The 19,220-nt window shown below is 36.1% G+C and overlaps 3 protein-coding genes and 2 non-coding genes across 7 annotated transcripts; 1 reads left to right on the forward strand and 4 right to left on the reverse strand.

The window, feature by feature from the left end:
• Positions 1 to 46: 46 nt before the first annotated feature.
• On the reverse strand, positions 47 to 10,416 carry LOC113701788 (uncharacterized). 3 transcript variants are annotated; one of them, XM_027222587.2, is made up of 23 exons: positions 10,175 to 10,414; positions 9,381 to 9,682; positions 9,148 to 9,290; positions 8,674 to 8,903; positions 8,491 to 8,547; positions 8,231 to 8,365; positions 7,636 to 7,754; positions 7,242 to 7,547; positions 6,195 to 6,282; positions 6,011 to 6,116; positions 5,816 to 5,926; positions 4,892 to 5,055; positions 4,674 to 4,794; positions 4,093 to 4,317; positions 3,835 to 4,025; positions 3,417 to 3,584; positions 3,237 to 3,342; positions 2,242 to 2,379; positions 1,720 to 1,881; positions 1,430 to 1,630; positions 961 to 1,155; positions 776 to 847; positions 47 to 432 (listed from the first exon to the last, which is right to left on the reverse strand). In XM_027222587.2, the coding sequence occupies exons 2-23, from the start codon at positions 9,640 to 9,642 to the stop codon at positions 319 to 321; spliced, it is 3,414 nt and encodes a 1,137-aa protein (XP_027078388.1). In that variant the 5' UTR covers positions 9,643 to 9,682; positions 10,175 to 10,414; the 3' UTR covers positions 47 to 318. The 3 variants fall into 3 exon arrangements, with proteins under 3 accessions (XP_027078388.1, XP_071915732.1, XP_071915733.1); XM_072059631.1 differs by having other exon boundaries at positions 9,148 to 9,682; positions 10,175 to 10,416; XM_072059632.1 differs by lacking the exon at positions 10,175 to 10,414 and adding an exon at positions 9,769 to 10,104 and having other exon boundaries at positions 9,148 to 9,682.
• Positions 10,417 to 12,326: 1,910 nt separating this feature from the next.
• On the reverse strand, positions 12,327 to 16,294 carry LOC113702456 (uncharacterized). The gene is made up of 5 exons (XM_027223675.2): positions 16,002 to 16,294; positions 14,746 to 15,050; positions 12,846 to 12,950; positions 12,677 to 12,748; positions 12,327 to 12,587 (listed from the first exon to the last, which is right to left on the reverse strand). Exons 1-5 carry the CDS (start codon positions 16,144 to 16,146, stop codon positions 12,516 to 12,518), a joined length of 699 nt encoding a protein of 232 aa, XP_027079476.1. The 5' UTR covers positions 16,147 to 16,294; the 3' UTR covers positions 12,327 to 12,515.
• LOC113702550 (small nucleolar RNA snoR128) lies at positions 13,684 to 13,780 on the reverse strand. Its single transcript, XR_003451188.1, has one exon. It is a non-coding gene; the product is annotated as a small nucleolar RNA snoR128 (small nucleolar RNA).
• Positions 13,928 to 14,013, reverse strand: LOC113702548 (small nucleolar RNA snoR128). Its single transcript, XR_003451186.1, has one exon. It is a non-coding gene; the product is annotated as a small nucleolar RNA snoR128 (small nucleolar RNA).
• A 770-nt stretch (positions 16,295 to 17,064) lies between the features above and the next one.
• LOC113700526 (14-3-3-like protein G-BOX factor 14 kappa) lies at positions 17,065 to 18,897 on the forward strand. Its single transcript, XM_027221005.1, has 3 exons — positions 17,065 to 17,529; positions 18,128 to 18,250; positions 18,784 to 18,897. Exons 1-3 carry the CDS (start codon positions 17,065 to 17,067, stop codon positions 18,895 to 18,897), a joined length of 702 nt encoding a protein of 233 aa, XP_027076806.1.
• The last annotated feature ends 323 nt before the right edge of the window (positions 18,898 to 19,220 follow it).

The raw sequence follows: 19,220 nt of genomic DNA on the forward strand, positions 1-19,220 counted from the left end.
CAATAATTAAAAGCAGGCTCAAATTTCTTCTAAATGGGTGGGAGGCTTGAAAAAGATAATTCTAAATGAATTAATTGGATTTAATAATAAAGGGATATTATTACCATTTATACCCAAATGCCAAAATTTAAAGATACCCATATATAACTATTCATAGGTGGGTGTGGGTAAATTTAGCTAAATGCGTTTGTTTGTTTGCCACCTATAGCTGCAACGAAGCAGCCATTCCTCAATTCTTCTATCGTTATCGGTGTATGAGAACTCCAAGTTTTCCCTCTATGTCTATGTGTGTTTCTTTACAATTCTAGTAGAAGCATCCTAGGATAGCATCGACCGCACTTCCATAATCGATCCGGGAGGTTCCACGTCTTTTTGTTGTAGTGCATTCCCGAGCAATTGTTGCATCCGTGAGGCAAAAATATCATCTAAAACCTGCAAATCAGAATCTTTGTTGTCATGGTAGTATTTATCATATTACTGGATCTTATTAAAGACGATTTGGCCAGCCAAAGTTTAACTCGAGCCAAGTTACCAAGTCAGCCTGCATTTTTCACTCCCTTGCAAACATCTCTAACTATTTCAAGGATGAAAGACTTACATCACATAGAAGATTCAAAGGATGATCAGATTATCCCTCTTTCCTTCTTTAACACTCTACTTCGTATAAGGTGAATTTCAGTTAAAAACGTCATGCTTTTAATCTTTTCAACATTTGCAAATAATGGCTGCTGCTTAAAGTGACTATCTGAATCCTGGAAGAATTAGCTCAACTTACAGATACTGCAACCCGTGAAGCTTTGTACCATGACCGATTTTCCTTCCTCTCTGCCAGAAATCTAAGCACATCCTGTCACAAAACATCAAACAATAATAAGGAAAAAAAAGAAGAAGAAAATAAAAGATACGTAATGAAAAAATAATTATGAGACATTTTGCTGAACATTCTACCAAGAAACTTACCTGTGCCATCCTATCCCAAATACCTCTTGATACGATTATGAACACCTGAGGGTCCAATAAATTGTAAAGTTGATCAATCATTTTTTCAAGCAAATCCTTCAAGGGCTGCATCCTACTTCGAACATCAGATTCTACAACATTTTCCTTTGCATCCTGAATTATTTTCTTCAACTTTGTAGAGGGTTGCAATCTTGTCTGAATCCAGAAAAGCAGTATAAAAAACGAAATCAATACTTGATAGTGCATATCCAAATGTCATTAAGAACACCACAAAGTATAGTTGTAATGGTGATCATAATGACTTTTTCTGCAACTTGTAACCTTGCATTAATAAATGACCAAGAGATGAAAAAAAAAGCATGCTTTCCATCCAAATGCATCTTGCTGGATAATCAGCACAACACAATGCAGGAAGAATTTTTTTTTTTTAAAAGGACCAAATTCATAACCTAAATGTTAGTACACCTACATTTTCCACAAGCTTTTCTGTAACTCCTTGCAAATAAGTTCTCAATTTGGCTCTGAGCATAACCGTTACTTCACTCAGATGCTCGCCTGGGATGGTACTCCCACCATCAGGGATGCAAGAACCCCATACCTTTATCTGTGCTTCTATTGGGGGCCGCAAAACATCAAGAATCCTTTTCACGGAATTAAGAAAAATTCCCAACTGAAAAATTAGAGCAAAAATATTAATTTATGGTCAAAAGAAGGGAGATACCAAGTTCACAAAAATCCAAAGATAGCAAACAATCTGACCTCTCTGCAAACGGAATAGGCAGATACAGTGCCCTTAGCAAATTTCTGAACATACTTGAGGCCCAATTTAATTGGAATTGAGTTCTCCTTCAGTGCATATAAAACATCTGCATAATGTTTTTCCATAGTCTCTATAACTGTCTTTTCCACATCTGTTATGGCCTGTATCCAAACAAGAATTAGATGTCAAGCATTGTGTGTATTACTCCATAAAGTTAGAAAATACACTAGCTACCATGATCCGTTGGGTCCTACTGTGTCACCAAGAAGTACCATTATCACACAAACTAATCATTAAATGTCTATCCATTGATGCAGTAATACCAAATGAAGACCTTCTAATCGAATCATAGCAGAAGATTGGGATTCTATACCCCACTTAGCTAAAACCTTTCCCAAATGCATACAAGGAAAATTTCAAACTGGAAAGTAACATATAGAATACTAGCCGGTTTCTGCCAACCCCAATAAGAGTTAAAATGATGAAGGCAATAGAAATTAAAAAATTCAGACTTTACTTACACTTTCCAACTGGATGGTATACTCTGGCCAATGACTTATAATGACATCATATTCCTTTAGTGTCTCCTTCAGTTGATCGTATATATCATCCACGAAAGGGGTTGTGAGATCCAGTGCTTGGAAGCTGGACCATTTTACCTGGAGGCATGTAAATTCTACTAATCAGCAATAGGGAAATTATAAACACACCAGCAAATGCTGACAAATTCATCCAAAGCATCAGTTTTTGGCCAAACATAAAATGAAGCAAGAAGAACAGATATGTCAAATCATATTAATTATGTATATATGTACTACAAACAAACAGTAAAACCTACACAGATGACTAACCTGATGTTTTTTGAAATAAGAGTTTCTTGTTCCCTATTTTAATTCCATAGGAACAATTTTACCTTTCTATATCAATATAAGATGCCTTAAGAGCCAGTTATTTTATCAGCCTCCAATGCAACCCACTCTTATCAAGTAATGTCTAAGATGCAAGTGCCACATTATAAAAGGTTCAATGGTCCATAGATATATTATTGAAACAAAGAAAAAACTTAAGGTAAAGTATCTCTTTCTATTGCTTTGCTCAGCGTTTAAGCTGCGGTTGAGCAGACAAATAAGGTGAAATCTTGTTGAACCTAAAGCTTCTATTTAGAAAAGTAAGGATCAGGCTTCTCATCTACAAAGGTAAGGGTAGTAAAACTGGGACAGATCAGATATTAGTCGCAGAAAAGCTACGACCTACGTTGTATTTTGAAGTCAAATAAACTTTCTTCCCATTGGAATGATCTCCTCAAGAGATCAACTGAGGCAACTACCAAATAAGTTATCATGTGCACATAACCAGTTCAGCCTAATAGCTCAGAAGAATTCAGACCAGGTAATTTTATGTGCATATCCAACACAAGATGGTGTTGACTTCCAGTGAACAATGCTTGATGGAAATTGAAGAAATATAACATAGGCCATGAACTTGACCCAGTGAGTCCATGTAGACAAAAGAGTACCTTATCAGGTTTGCATAGTTCCAGCAAGGTAAGACGCTTTTCCTGGATCCAGAAGGTTATATATGAGTGGAACAATTGTTTTGAATCAACTCCACCTTTAACAGCTCTGCAAAAGGTCATGATATGATTAAGGCATGCTAGAAAAGACTAAAGTGTAAACTAAGCACATATCAGACTTACTTAATATTCCAGGAGGCAAGATCCCTTTGAAAATCAGCTGTTGCAACAACGAGTTCTGTCACAGGTGGCAATGGACTAGGAGGTGGACAAGCAACAAGAAATGTCTGCAATCTACTGTTGAGTTCGGTGCTATATATGGATGAGGATAGATTTGGAAGGTCTATGAAACTATGCAAAGACAGATAAGAGAAAAACCAGAGTTAGAGACTTCTATGAACAAAAATCCTATCCTTGGAAGAGATCATGCTCAGATAAATAACAGAGAAGCCATTGCATGAAATGAATGCAAATAAGACTTGAATAAATCAGATTATAGGAACTACAAACATCTCTAATTATCTAATATGGCAGAATCAAGCTATCTACACTTCAGCAAAAATGGGTCCTTTTTTTTTCATTTTCTTCCTTTCCTTTTTACCTGGGGAGTACATGCTGATCGTGAATTTCTATGTCTGTGAAGATTTCTCGTCTGATGTTCAAACAAAGAGATTTTATTTTCTGATATGCTGCAGAAATAGTTACTGGGTCCATTAGTACGTTCCCATTATTGTTAGAAACAATCTCATCTGTTTCTGACATATGCCTCTTGGATCTCTTCTTCACTGCAGTCTGCCAAAAAGAAATGGTTAATGAAATGGAGTGCAGCAGGGAAAGAAAGTATGTATGCGTTCAATACCTGAAAATATCTGCAAAGCTTCAACTGTGCCTCAGAAGAGAGAATATCATGCAAAAGTTTGTACAGCTTTAGGGCTGGTACCAGAGCAGAAGCAGCAAATCCAGTAGCTGGTGTAAACACATCAGCGACCCCTGATGGAGATGACTCATCAAGTGACTTGTAATTCTCAAAAACCACCGCAATGGTCTGCTCAATTTGATCAGAAACATCTCCCAGCATACGATTCTGGTGGGGAATGCATAAGAAAGAACATTATGTTAGTTGAAAATTTGGTATAAAAACTTCAAAGAATCGTAACAGAAGAAAGCACTAAATGCATATGAAGCTAATGGAAGATGCTAGATGAAAAGGCGCAAGATGTGTACAACACGACCTCAGCATAACTGAAAAAGTCAAAAAAAAGTCCATGAAACATGGTATCATTGAATATAACTGCTGAAGGACAAGTGCAGATAAATCAAATAAGATTCTCCATGTTAAAGGTGGGATACTTTTACTGTCTCATTTTTATGCATAAGATACTGTGTAAAATTGAGCAGGACAATAACTGTTCACGTTTTTTTAAGTTAAATCCCTCCTACCTCTTGGTGACTCAATGCCTCTTTACTTTTGCCTTTCATCACAACAGGAAAGAGCAGATCATGCACCAAATCTAGACAATCTGCAGTTGGTGTAGCAACATCCATAACATAGGAAAGATATCTGCAAAGTAATCAAACATTATAGACCTACACAGTAATTTCACACCACATCTTGAAACAATTTATCTGTAAATAGGCATTTAAACGAATTTGAATACCTCAGCTTAGTGTATGCATCTGAAACTCCATAGTATGAAGCAAATTGAGTCACTAGCCACTTCCATGAACCATGCAGCAAAAGCTTTCTCTGTTGAAACTGTTGAGCTTTCATTGCAGTCTCCAAAACGAAGTCATATGCAACAGTCTCAGCAACAGAACCATACTGAAATAAAGAACAAAATAAGGATACACCTTACCATGAAACTACCTCATTTTAACATTTAAATGGATAAATGTTACATAGAAATGAAAAGTAGAACTAAAGTCATTCAATAAACCGATGAAGTCTGAATTCACAATGCATAGCAGAGTTCATATGATAGTCAAAATAATATAAAATCCCTTTTTTTCCTTTGTTCACCATTATTGTATTGCACATCTACTGAACCACAAAGAACAACATTTTCCTTAAGCTTACATGATAGCTGAAAATACCATCAGATGATCTTTAGAAAGAAAGCGAGACATTAAATATGTAGCTAAAACTACTCATCCCTTTTCTGATTCTACATCAAAGGACAATTAATGTGGGGAAAAAATGAAGAAAATGGAGAAGAAAGAACCGATAACAATTCAAATCATAAAACATTAAAAGATTCAAATAGTATCACTTAAACATCTATTGAAAGCTAGTGAACAGCCAAAAAACCAGTTATGGCAAACTGGCTGCTCTCACATTTGAACATAGAACCTTAAGATTGTAATTTCTAACACTATGACAATGCACGCCTGCAACTTAGAGTTAAGTTGTGGACATGAAAAATTAAAAGACATGTCACAACTAAACAACAGAGTTCAACCATTTCAGTCAAAATTAAAATAAAAAAAATCTTTTGCCGGACTAAGACTGCACCAGAATGTTGGTGTATCAACAGTGAGATAACAAAAATTTAGAAAAGATCTATTGCAAGGATCTTACTGACCTTAAGATGACTATTCTCTTCTTGATTTGAATAATTGATATACAATTGTATTCTCCCCACAAGTTCATGCTCTGGCTCTTGATATATAGACCACCAGCGAAGCTTGTCAGCCTGCATCCAACCAATACTTCATGTATCTAGCAAAGAAATCTGTATCTAGAATTTGAGAAACAAGTAGTAATCTGAATATCCTACCGGATTATCAGCAATTTCAGCCACCTGAGCCATTGCCCTCCCACAATACTTCCCCTTTGAATCATGGACTTCAATAATTAGATCATCTCCTAACCCATCCGGCAAGCTATACTCCAGAAGCAATAGAATCAGTTTATTCTTCTATTCGATAGGAGACTGAGAAAAGAAGAACACAAAAACTTACAACACATGAGTCTCTCCAGATCCAGGCTGCATTTTAACTGTGTCCTCTTCAGATGAATTTTTCAATCTCAATGAACAAGAATATGTTTCTGTAGATGGATAATGAATCATTTCAGTAATATGTCTGAACAGAATGTTTCAATGTATCTACTGCAGTCTGAGGATGCAATCACTGACAAAAAGTTTACCTTAGCAAGCAAACTAAATACACTTATAAACACTGAAACTAAAGTATCCAAAAGGGTATTGTACCATGTTTGCTAGAGTTCAACTTTTCTAGCTTAATTTTCACTATCTAATGGAAAAACTAAATGTAGTGAGAACATAGCAACATTAAGATCTCTCAAAGATTTTAGTGATGGGTAATGTGGTTGCTTTTCAGTTATAAGTGGTTTTTCAAGTTTCGGAGCTCCACTTTTTAGCTATCACTAAAAGTATTTACAGCCGAGAATTTCACAACCATCAAAGTTGCTATTTCAGTTTAGACCAAACATCTTCAGAAGAACTTCCAAGAGAATTTCCTACTAACTTATTCCTTGAATAGGATCACAGTCTAAAACAGAACACACTAAGCAATTAGCATTTTAAGACCTTGAGGTGCTAGAAGCTTCCTATGGGTGTCTTAGCTATGCCTAGCCAAGCACCTGTGGTAAGTTGTATCCTCTTGCACAAAGGTTACAAAACAACCTGATTAATAATGTGGTTAGTGACAAAAGACAAAATAAGTACGAGGACCAGAAAGAAGTTGCAGTGTGCTAAAAATGAGTTTCAGGTACTGGATTCAATTTGGTAAATGTGGTGTCATGTTTCTTTTACGATTCCTAGCAAATAATTAACAATAAAAGGTTCAACAACCTTTAACATTCTTATATGTGTCCGTTCAAGTATCTTGATGAACAGTATAAGTGACATGTAGTATGCATGACACTATAATGAGGAACTGATTTTGGTAAATTAAGGGAAAGAATATGCAAAATTAAGAAGGTAAACCAAATGTACAACTTTTGATTTTAACATTTTTTTTAAAACACTGTGAGGGCATACATACCTTGCACCATTTCATAGGATGTCGAATGGTTGCGCAAAGCAGTAATGCCAATTTTTACCAATTCAGGCAATTCTTTTACATACTGAGTTCCAGCATTAACATAAGCCAAGCTCTGGCGTGAAAGAGATCCATTTGATGGCATACGTGGGCTCACACGTACTTTTTTGTAAGTTTCCCACTCAGACGAGAGAGCTGATTTTATGCTGGACAACCGTACTCGAAAAGGCTCCAGCTTCTTTAGGGGTGGTTTCAAAGATGAAAGGCTACAGCCTGTTGGTGGCTCCAGAACCATTTTTACTTTACGAACTGTAATTGGAAAAATCTAGGTAGATTTAATATTCAAACATATTTCTGAGATAGAGAACCTACTGTGGACAAGGATCAAGAAGAATACCTTGCACTTTCATCTTGCCAATAATTTTCTTAGGTTTTACACAAGCTCCCTCGCTGATTAGTTCTGCTGACCTTTTCCTCAAGAGCTCTTCTTCCGATTGTAACAGCACATGCTTCAATCTACAACAAAACAGTGGTCATGTCATACGTGGTTTGTTGCATAATAAACAAAAATCATTAGTCAACAGGTCACTGCATTGGGCATACTCACAATAAAAGGACAGTAATCACATTATTACACTAATTTTGATTGAATTGTGTGTTAATGCTTCTGCAAAACCACCAGGACACAATTCAGTTCACTAAAACAGCCATGAACTTCTCTTGCTTGCTGATCTAATTAAAAACTTGTTTCTGATCATTACCACGCCACGTGGAGACTAAATATGTAGTTGCCCACAAAATATACACTCTTTTAGCATCAATTAAATTACTCCTCATACATTTGTTTTTCGTGAACAACGAATTAGAAAAAAATTACACACGTCCACATAAAGTCCTCAATTTTGGATGTAAAATGTATCAGAATGCATGGAACTAACACAACAGAGATACAACTACATGCATAAAGGGAAAGGAGTTTTACAATATCTTACCCAAAAGCATCTCTCAGAACTGCACACTCATTCTCTAGGAAGATGGGAGCTTCCATGCATTCGCTGGCCCAAGCGTGAAGGCATAGCCGAATACATGCATCATAAGAAATGAAAGCATTCCAAGAGCCTAGACCACTGTATTGTTTCAGATAACAGACCGAAAAGGTTCAATGGTGTTACAATTTTTATTGTCACCACAAGAGTTATAAACATAGATGTATCAGGGAAAATAAATGTAAAAACTTGCAGATTTCAGCTACCTTGCATGGAAAGTAGGGATTTTTGCAGGTAAGGAATGCAAAGACACACCAGCAGCCCTGTCATCAATTACATATATAACCATCACACTTGAAATTCTCCCATGAATTTACATAGAGATAATTTAAAACACATGCAGTTGCACAAACAGCTCACCAAAAACAAAACTTGCCAAAATAATATACCTAAGAGATGCATCACAAGCTGTCTTGGCAGTAGAGTTTAATGGGGTTCCATTGCCAGTATTTGGCATATCTGCGGTTGCAGAACCATCCAATTTTGTAGAGTGAGGGAAAAAATCTGCTCTAGGTTGCCCCGAAACTTGGTTTGTTTCTGAGACAGAACCAGCCAGTGGTGGTGCACTTGGAACATCATCCGGTAACTTATAATTCTGGACTCCTGCACCTTGAAGAACCTGTAAGAGAAAAATAGTAGCATATAAAATTTGATTCATAAAAGGAAAATAACAATCGCAGCACATAGCAGCACTAAAAGCAGTTTTGTGCACTACTACCACTAGATAGACATCAATTATTGCAGGTGCCTCTTGAGCATGGAGGAGGAAAAGGCAACGTAGGTAGCTGACTGCGCTAGGACTTAATTTAGCAGCCATCCAACGGCTTTAATGTAGCATACAGAGGTAAGTTCAGACGAAAAACCTGTCTTGGTGTCTTAGCATTTGGTTGTAGATTTCCATTGAAGTAGTAAACCTCTGAAGTTTCATTCCTGAGGTCTGGCACACTAGCATCGATACTTCTGATACCTTGTGCTCCTAAACTTCGAAAATTACTCTGACGTTTGCCTGCAAAATGTACAATATTCAGAATGAAAGCACCAACAGTTACATTATCTTCTCCGTAAAAAGAATTCACTGCTTTTGAAAACAACACACCGTTCACAAATTTATCATCTTGGGGCGATGTTTCAACCGAATAACGTCCACCGTAAGCCTCACTATCCGAGTCAGAGCTGGTATCCATGTCTGACTCTGAACCGATTCCAGCGCCATTTTTGACAGGCATGCCTCTGGACACCGGGATAATCCCAGATGGCAGGTGTCCACTTTGAAATCTAGTTGCAGAAGGCAATCCAAAGCCTCGACCTCCCCGGCTTTGGTTCCTCAAACCGACAACATGATCAGCCTGAGTCGGCATTGATGAAATCAACTCTTCCCCTTCCTTGCAGTATAATATCCTAATCCATCAAAAAAAAAAAAAATCAGAACATCAGTTGCCTAAAAACCAACAAGAAAAATTAAGGGAAAAAAAAAAGAACCTTACTTGAATTCAATGGTGTGAGAGATTAATATAGCAGAAGGCCCACTATTAATACACAATGCAGCAGGAAGATAGCAAATGAAACACCCTTTTCCTTATTGGGATTAATTTGGAAATCAAATTAGAAAGATTCCACTTTTATTTTCTTTCAATATTTTCCTAAATTGTCTTTTTTCAAGAATCTGAGAAATCAAAGATTGTAATCAGCTTCAATTTTTTTTCCATCCCAATTCAATGCAACCAGAAAGATACGATTTTGATCCAATAATTCGTTAAAGAGAACAAAAAAAGATCACTTTCCATATACATTGAACCCACAAATGAAACAAGGAAAAAGAAAAGGAATTCTTGGCAACTTTTGCTATGCAACAGTAGTGACACACGCTACCAAATGTAAAAATGCACTTACCAGTGTGTGAGAAGAAGCTGTAGAGGCTGCACTTTTTCTGCAGTCTTCTCAATGGGTTTTCACAGTTACTTGGCTTAAACTAGCCTTAGTTTCCTTAATCTGGATTATAGTCCCAAACATGCTAGTTAACAAATGTGGTTTAGCATTTTGGGGAAATTAATATAGTATGGAGTTCTTGAATTCGGGTTTGGAGGTTTTTTTTTTTTTTTTAAGGTTTAATGAGCAAAGGATGGATTAGCACTAAAAAGGAGACGTTAAAAATCAAATGTTCGCATGGCAGAAATTAACGGAGACGTGGGGGTAAATTAACGCGAGGGGATGACGTGGCACCCGCATGTTCTGTCTTTTGATAACGGCCGGTCGTTAGTGGCGCGTCTTTGGGGCGTTTCTTTTTGGATTACCAGTTGGTGCACACTCATTTTGTTGCCTCCTTTCTGCCTTTGCTTCGTTGCTTGTAGTTGTAGGGAGCCTCTCTCTCTCTCACACACACACACTAGACACGTTTGTATGTGAGTGAGAAAATTGTTTGTGTGCCATCTTGGAAATCTAACCTAAGTGGGAGCCTGCTGTGTTCTTTGTTAATTGCACTGCTTAATCACTGAGAAAGTGATGTGTAAGGTGCAAAAAAGGGGCAAAAAATATGTTAATCTTGAAATGGAAAGATTTGGTATTGTACTATAATATATATTCACTTCCATCCTTGATTTGGTTAAACAAGATTTTGGTGTGCAAAAGCCTTTCTCAGAGAATATTGATATCAGAGTCGCATGTCATTCATTCAACCGTGATATGATAGTGTATATACTGACAATAATATATATAAGATTTATTCGTACTTTAATTGCTTCATTTTGATTTTGTATTTTACTTCTGTATATGAGCAATTTATAGCTTGAGGGCTAAGTTAATGATCAAAGCAGATTCTTTGAATTTCTTCTCACTTGACAATCTAATCTTCTAAACAATACCGAGTAAAAGTTTTGATACCTGGGATGAAATTGCCTTTTTAAAGTAAACAATTGATGAAGTGCATGAACTTCTATTAAATGTAAGCCTTCCTTAAAAATTTTCATAATTACTTAGTAGTGTTTTTGGTCAAATGACGATGTCAAAATCTAATCGGCTTTGCTTTTGGCCCAGTAGCCGGTCTCCGAGGTGCTAGTTAACACTTTTTGACCGTGATAGTTCCCAAAAGTGCACCATATCATATGACTTTGACAACATTGAAAAAGGGTTTATTTTCTTGTCTTTGGGGGTCTAAAGTAGAACCCCTAGAATTCTAAAGCGTTAGCTGTTAAGTAGTAGACTGGTAGTTGTTTACAACTAGCATCTCTTTCCACTGGCTGACAAAATTGTCCACCGCCATCTTCCAAATGAACATGTTGAAGGGTACTCGAAGCAAAGCAAAAGCAAAAGCAAACACAACAAAACAGAGGAGCATGTGAAAATAATTCAAGAAACAGATCATTATTAGTATAATAAATAACAGTAATCTATCACCATCCAAGCAGGCAAATGCTTAACACAATTAGCAAATGTGGGCCACTCCCACTTGAACAAGAAGACAGGATAATTGATTCAATTAGCTTGTCTACCGTGTGCACCTATGGGGCGAGTTTTGCATCGCCGCAGAGAAATTAGTCTGACATAATTCAGGAATATGACATAATTCAGGATATTCCTTGCGTGAACCCAAAAAAAAAAGACAGGGATCATCATGAGGGTAATTGATTCAATTGAGGACTACAAAAAGATTTGGTTAACAGTTTATGATAGTAAACTATATTGGTTAAAAAGATACTTGGGCGCATCATCCTTCAATTAGAGGACAAAAAAAATCTCGGGGGAATTATGCTAAAAGATGTTAAACAGTCTCCTTTCTCATTGGAATCATTTCACTGGAGCAGCTGTACACGGCTGCCAAACAGCACGCACCATGCTGGTCTTCGGACACAAAACAGTTCTTCAGGAATGAATCCTTTTGTGAATATAAAACCGTGCGAGAAACCAAATCAGGCTTAAAGGGTATCTTCAATATTCTGTTGGAAGAGCGCCAACAGCTTCTATATTGCTTTCTTTAGTTAAGTTTCAAAAGGGCAGATTCATCTAGGCCACATCTGCTTAAACAAATGAAAGTCCAAAAACTAGCAAGTAGGAAAATATTATCAGTAAATAAAGATTTTGATCTTCTATTTCAGATTATACATCGACCTAAGATCCTACTATCCACATATTGACAACCAAAACTGAGTCATTAAACTTTGACCATCTCTTCTGACAAACCTTACTCAATTTATATATCTAATTGCAACAAAATCATAGCGATATCCTTGAGTCCACATCAATCATCATCTGAACCAAGGACTTGTTGCTTAATATCTTCAATTTTAGCAGCCAACTGCTCCCTGCTTTTCTGCAGAAACCAAGGTAAACAAAAATAATTTATGATTGCTAACTAGGAAGGTAATGAATAATGGGGCGCCAATTTGACAGGGAAACTACCTTGAAAAGTAGATAGCGGGTACCGAACCATACTGTGTAGGAAAGTCCCACGACTTGCATCAACTTTGGAACCTGAAATGATAGAGAGTCCCTTGTGTCAGTAATAAAGCCCCAAACGATTCCCAAAACATGACTAAATGAGTTTGAGAAAATTAACGCTCGTACATACCAAAGGAATCGAATCAATTGCGCCAACCACTGCAGTTGCTATATAGACAGCAACCAGGGCACCACCGCCTAATAAGAGGATTGGGTATTTATCGTCCGAATCAAACTGCAAAATAATCAACAAACAATTCCAATAAGAAAGAACTACATCTGGAGAATTCATTCTTAATTTCTTGTTACCTTTCATTCACGAGACTTTGTTCCCTTTTTTATTTTTGTATTGACCTCTTTTAGCATATTTAAGCTTTTTTGTTTTTTTCAGGTGGGCGAAGAACTCTTCTGATAAAAGTGCTCGCCACGTTCAAAAGAAACAGTACATATTAATCAGTTCACTCTTCTTCCTCGCAGATGAACACAAGTAACTTTTTGACAGGCCACCCCACTTAATTACCAGTGTCAACAAATCACGAAACAAGAAATCAGGAACAAAAATTAGATCACCATCAGCACACAAACCTTCAGTGAGAAAAAAAAAAAAAAGTAAACAGAGAAAGTTCTTCAAAACGAATACAGCAAAAAGACGGAGCAAAAGGAAAAGGAACCAAAATAATGCAGAAACTTTATTTTATCATGATAACAAAAGTTTCTGACTCGGTCAAAACCACTGACACAACAATTCTACCTCTCACCTCTTTCAAAACTGCATTACTACCCCCATACACCCAGCTACCTTGGACTACACTAAAGCTTGAAACTTAAACCAAAGGCACGGAAAGGCCACAGAAAGGAAAATTAGCAAAGAGAACTTCAATTGGAGCATCATAAGATATACCATGGGATTCATAAGATAGAGACAGTGAGAAAGTAGAAGAATGCAAATCAAAGTTACAAGATTGAGGTTGCTCAGGTAACCGCTCAGGATCGACGTAATTGCCGACGTATCATCAAGCATCTATAACTTTCCAAATATCATAACAAAAAAAGTCATCATAGCAACCTGCTTAGTTATTGATTGTTCCTTGATGAAAAAGAAAAATGCACAGAAAAAATTAGGAAGAGTTGGAAAACAGAATATTCACAAAAACATTTACTAAGAACAGGAAAATACGGGTGTTGGACAAAATTGATTTAAAAGATGAAAGGCTGCTCAGGTAACCGCTCAGGATCGACACAAATTGTCGAAGTCTCATCAAGAAACTTTCAATAAGTTTTGATTTTCATCATAGCAACCAAGTTATTCTTGCAAAATAAAAGATGTAAGATAATTACAAAAAGCAAGTTCATACTGCTGATGCGTATAAAACTTGGCTGAGCACCAAGGAAGATGGATCATCCATAAAGGAAAGGAAAAAGTTTGCAGCTGGTGTCACATGAAGAAGAAACCACCTGTTTCAGTCCTCTGTATTCAGGTCTAGAAGAATAAAAAATGCTAAGGTAAAAAAATTCAAACTAATAAAGGTGGAAATTTGTCAACATTTGGACAGAAATTTCCAATTCACGCAGACCACGAGTTATTAGATCAAAAGAATGGACAAAATTAGGTGAATCCTCATTTAAACAAAAAGGGTCCTTTATTCTCCAAACGGAAATGGCTTAAAATAGGATGACACTCCAAGCAATCAGCATCCTATCTTTCAAACTGACCAAGTAAAAAATTTGTAAATAGCCTTCTGACATGGCTTCAGCCTCTAAACTACAGATAAACAGTTTGGCAGAATTTGTCCTGAAAAAGAATTAAGACTAAAAGAGAGGGCAACACTAAAAATGTAAGCTGCTAGGAGCAAAACTATCTATGGAGTCATAGTGGAGTTCTTCACTTTCAATTGAGTTCATTAAAGATAGTTATTTGTGCAACAAAGACCACATAATATTATTGTTTACAAGAACATCCTAAAAGGAAAATGAGGATGATCAAAAGCAGCTCAAACACAATAAGCAAATACAAAGAACTAGACACAAACCTTTATGTTGAGCTTCTCTAAAAACTCAAATGCCAGCACTTGATTTTCTTCAGGAGAATCTTCTTTTGGTTCTTCGTTTGGAAATTTTTCTCCATACTCAAATGCCTGCACTTGTTTTTCTTCAGGAGAATCTTCTTTTGGTGCTTCGTTCGGAAATTTTTCTCCATACACATTCTTTTCAACTGACCTGGACTCTTCCAACGTCACCACACCATCTGGTCCATCTTTGGTATATTTACTAGCCCCAGTTGAAATTTCATCAGAGAGTGATGATCTGAGAGACAAGTTGGTGCAATATCGCAATCCTGAGGCGAACACATATAAAAATCAGTCGCAACTGTTCCTGAATTTCTTTCTTTCTCTTTCTTTAACCCTTACAAAAAATTTCTAAATAAGTTTCCTAATGCTACTATAGGAAGTGTTTACAAAAACACATTCCATTTAACTATTCACGTTATAATAAAAGGGTAAACAGACATCACATAGGTGTTATTTTCAACACCATTTCTAATCAACTTATTGAATCTTTAAAGCAACCAATCACAGTTCAGCTAAACCATATCCGTACTGACCAAACCAGAAAAAACAACGGGGTTATTTACATAAATATTGAAGGTTTTTTTCACGATATTAAATAAATTTTAATACTTTAATTTGGATTCAAAGCATAGAAAATCAATTTCTTGACTTCTTCTTTATTTTCTCGCCTCTTGTCAAGGTTCCTGCTCTTCCTACGTTCTTCCATATGAAAGTTACTGTACCCTTCTCTCCTCCAGTCTTGTAGTGGTCACGCTCACAAGTCAGTGGGGAGAAGGTGGTCACTAATATTTATAAGGTGATGGCGGCAGTACTTTCAGGCCTACCATGAATTTTGCTGCTGCAAATCGCCTCCCTATTTTTTTTAAGGATTCAATTTCTCGATTTTTCAAATTCCCATTAAATCATCAATGTTGTGTATTTTTTATGAAAAAGTTTAATAATTTTATTATCAGTAACCCATAAACAATGAACTCAACCTGCCCAAATCCCCTGATAACATGGTTTATAATCTCATTTCTTATTCTAAATCCAACCCCATGCCATTGCACAACAACAAAACAAACAAAATCTCCTCATTGCTGAGAAACCCATTGCACCAAGCTAATCCCAATAATCCCATTGTTCCACTCACAAAAAACGCCTGATAAATTCACAATAAACATCGAGAAATGATCCACGGATTAACAATAAATAAGACTTGGGATTGAAACAATTACCTGAAGGGTTGAAATGGGACGGAGAGATTCTTGAAGCAGGGAATTTGGGATTAAGTTTCTGAAATCGACTTATTGGGGAAGCACCGGCAGTGAAGAGCCTACAATATGGATGATTCGAGATTGATCGAGCTGTGCAAAGCTCCATTTTTTTCCCTTTTTCAGCTAATTTAACTCGATTAAGCCCTAGAAATGACTAGGGATTTCAGACTGAGGGAATTTATGGAGGAATGTTAGTGAAAATGTGAAACGCTAGGGTTTAGCGGCGGGGAAGAACATATCAACACGTGTTACCTAATTGGTGGACTGTTGGTTTACTAGATAATAAAGAGGGGAGAATAAAATAATAAATGGTGTGGGTTTTTTTTTTTTTTTTTTAAAAGTAAGTTTGTCGTTAAAGGAAAACAAAAACGAAAATGAGTTGGATTTGAAAGATATTACTATATGTTTTCTTCCATAATTCTGAGGACAAAAAAAAAAAGGAAAAAGGGACCATGGAAGGGAGTCCTTCAAAAAGATTGAAAATATCTATTTTTGTGGTTTTGAAAATTCATTGATTCTCAAATTTCAATCACTAACTCCCTTCAACCCCTTGTGTATATATATATATATATATATATATATATATATATATATGTGTATGTGTAGAGGCTTCTAATTGAAGAGAGTGAATAGATCAATAGATACTTGGATTCTCAACAATTTTTTGAATTAAATATGAATAAATATGTAAAAGTGTCATATTGATATTTCTTTCTTGGAATATATATATCCCCTGGCTTATAACTAATCCAAATTTTGAAAAAAAAAAAAAAAATCATGTACTAATGCACGGGCTAAAAGCCCAAAACCAATAATTAATCACTTTGTGAATTCTTTTTCTAAATTTCAAAGCCCAAAAGTTTTGCAATAGACCTCCTTCCGTAACAAATTCCAAACTTCCAAATTTCAATCCAAATACGACAACTGTCAACCCTCAAAAACCTTGTTAATTTATACCCTGCATACCTGAAACTCTCGAGACAATTTTTGTGTACGAGCTTAGCTTACTTTAATTGCAACAAAAATGGCTGATTCCCAAATTTTAACTCGAAAGCAAAACCTGTACATGGCAAAACTAGCCCATGAATCCGAGCGTTACAATGATATGATGAATTACATGAAAAATCTTGCATGTACAGAGGTTTCTCCATCTTCCGATTTAACCCTGGAGGAGCGAAGGCTACTTTTCGTGGCTTGCACGAAGGTGATTGGCTCCCTTCGTTCTGCATGGCGATCTGTGGCTTCCGTAGAAGAGAAGGAACTGGTTGAACAGTATCGAGTCAGCATTGAAGCCGAAATTTCGAAGTTTTGTGATGGGATTTTGGAGTTGTTGGATAAATCCTTGATTCCTTCAGCCTCCTCGAGTGAGTCGCAGGTTTTTTACCTCACAAAGAAGGGAGATTACGAGAGGTACTTGGCTGAAATTAAGGATGGTGATGATTTTAACTTGGCTTCTGAAAAAGCCATGGAATCTTACAATGCTGCAGAGGTGGTTTTCACAAACTTATGCATGCAAAAATTACTTATGTCCGAATTAATTAAGAACTCGCAAAGTTGTCTAATTTTTCATACATACATATCTTTTTTGGTAATATTAAAAGGCAAGCTAAATAGTGCAGGTCCCTTTTTCTTGATGTTTTTGTTTAGGGAATGAGATTATTAGGGTTTGACTTGTGTCCCCTAGTAACTTTTTCTTATTATTAAGAGAATTAGAATTGGCATCCCTTCCCTATATAGATTTTTTTTTCGCTAGAGAAAAAAAAAAAAAGATTATTAGGGTTGCATGCCTTTTCATGGCAGACTTGATTGCTCGCCGGAGTCCAAATTACTGGGCTTAAGTTTTAAACAAGTAAATTATCTCCCAATCGATCAAGACAATGTGGAGGCTGACATGCACAATGTTGCTCATATGGATGTTTCTTATGTTTATGTTCTGCACTATTTTCAATTAGAGTAGTAAAAGAGGGCAAATTGTATGAAAAGATTTAAGCATTTAATGTATCATTTTTATGGGCCTAATTATTGTTTATAATAATATTTTCAAGTTGATGAATTGCTTTATTCACTTTTTTCGTTCTTTGGAACAGAGAACTGCGTTGGCTGGCATTCGTCCATCGCATCCTGTAAGGTTGGGTCTGGCTATCAACTTGTCGGTTTTCTACTATGATGTCCTGGAGTCATCGCAAGCTGCTCTTGGCACGGCCAGTTTGGTAAGTTTATTCCCCACTGTTCCAATAATATGCAGCCATTGGAAGTACCATAAAAGAGTTACTTAAGACCTTTTTTTCGATAAAAGTTTGCTTTAGTTTTTAGAGCTAAATATGCAATCCGATCCAAAAACATATAACATTGCAATCTTTTAAATTTACTGTTTATAAATTGTTGCTCAAAAAAATTTCTGAAAAATAAAGGTCAGTTTAATCTCAGTGTTTGTGATGGAAGCGTCCAAGAGGTCTTGATTATAACCATATGCAGTCGATGAAATTGCTGGATATCTGTATTTGATCTCTTCTTGAACAAACTAATATCATAACTCTACCTGCAGGTAATCATACATAGCAAAATATCAAATATGCACAAGTAACTGGTAGAAAATAAGCCGTGTCTTCTTAAATGCAATAATACACACTTGAGTTTTGAGAATGTGACATGCATTTACTTGCTCTTTTTAGGCTTCTATACATATTGAACGTACTTGCTTCTTCACATGAGCTAGTTGAATTTGTTCGCTCTTTTTATGCAGGCCTTAAGGGATGCTCTTGCAGACATAAATTCATTGCCTGAAGAACTCTACCAGGAAAGCACACATATGATGCAACAACTCCAAGATAATCTCGATCTTTGGAAGGAGCCTTGAACTTCTTCTTAGATATTGAGGATTGTGAGTTATTGTTATTCAGTTTTTTTAATAGGAAGAGTTAACAACAAAGCTTTTTTTCTTTCATTTTCACACTTTTTTCTTTATTTTTTCCTTTTGAGACAAGGCAGTTCAATTGCAGTAACGAATTTCTCAGCAATGGTATATGCTGCCATGAAGGAAATTAAACCAAGTTATTTTAGTATTTAGTTTCCTAATTCTTTTAATTTCTTGTTTTGGTATCTTCTTTGTTTAGTTTCCATATTAATTTAAGAAATTTTAAATCAATTTCAAGTAAGTTTTGATTTACAATTGTTTCTATT

This window comes from Coffea arabica, chromosome 7e (assembly GCF_036785885.1).
Source record: "Coffea arabica cultivar ET-39 chromosome 7e, Coffea Arabica ET-39 HiFi, whole genome shotgun sequence".
NCBI lineage: Eukaryota > Viridiplantae > Streptophyta > Magnoliopsida > Gentianales > Rubiaceae > Coffea > Coffea arabica.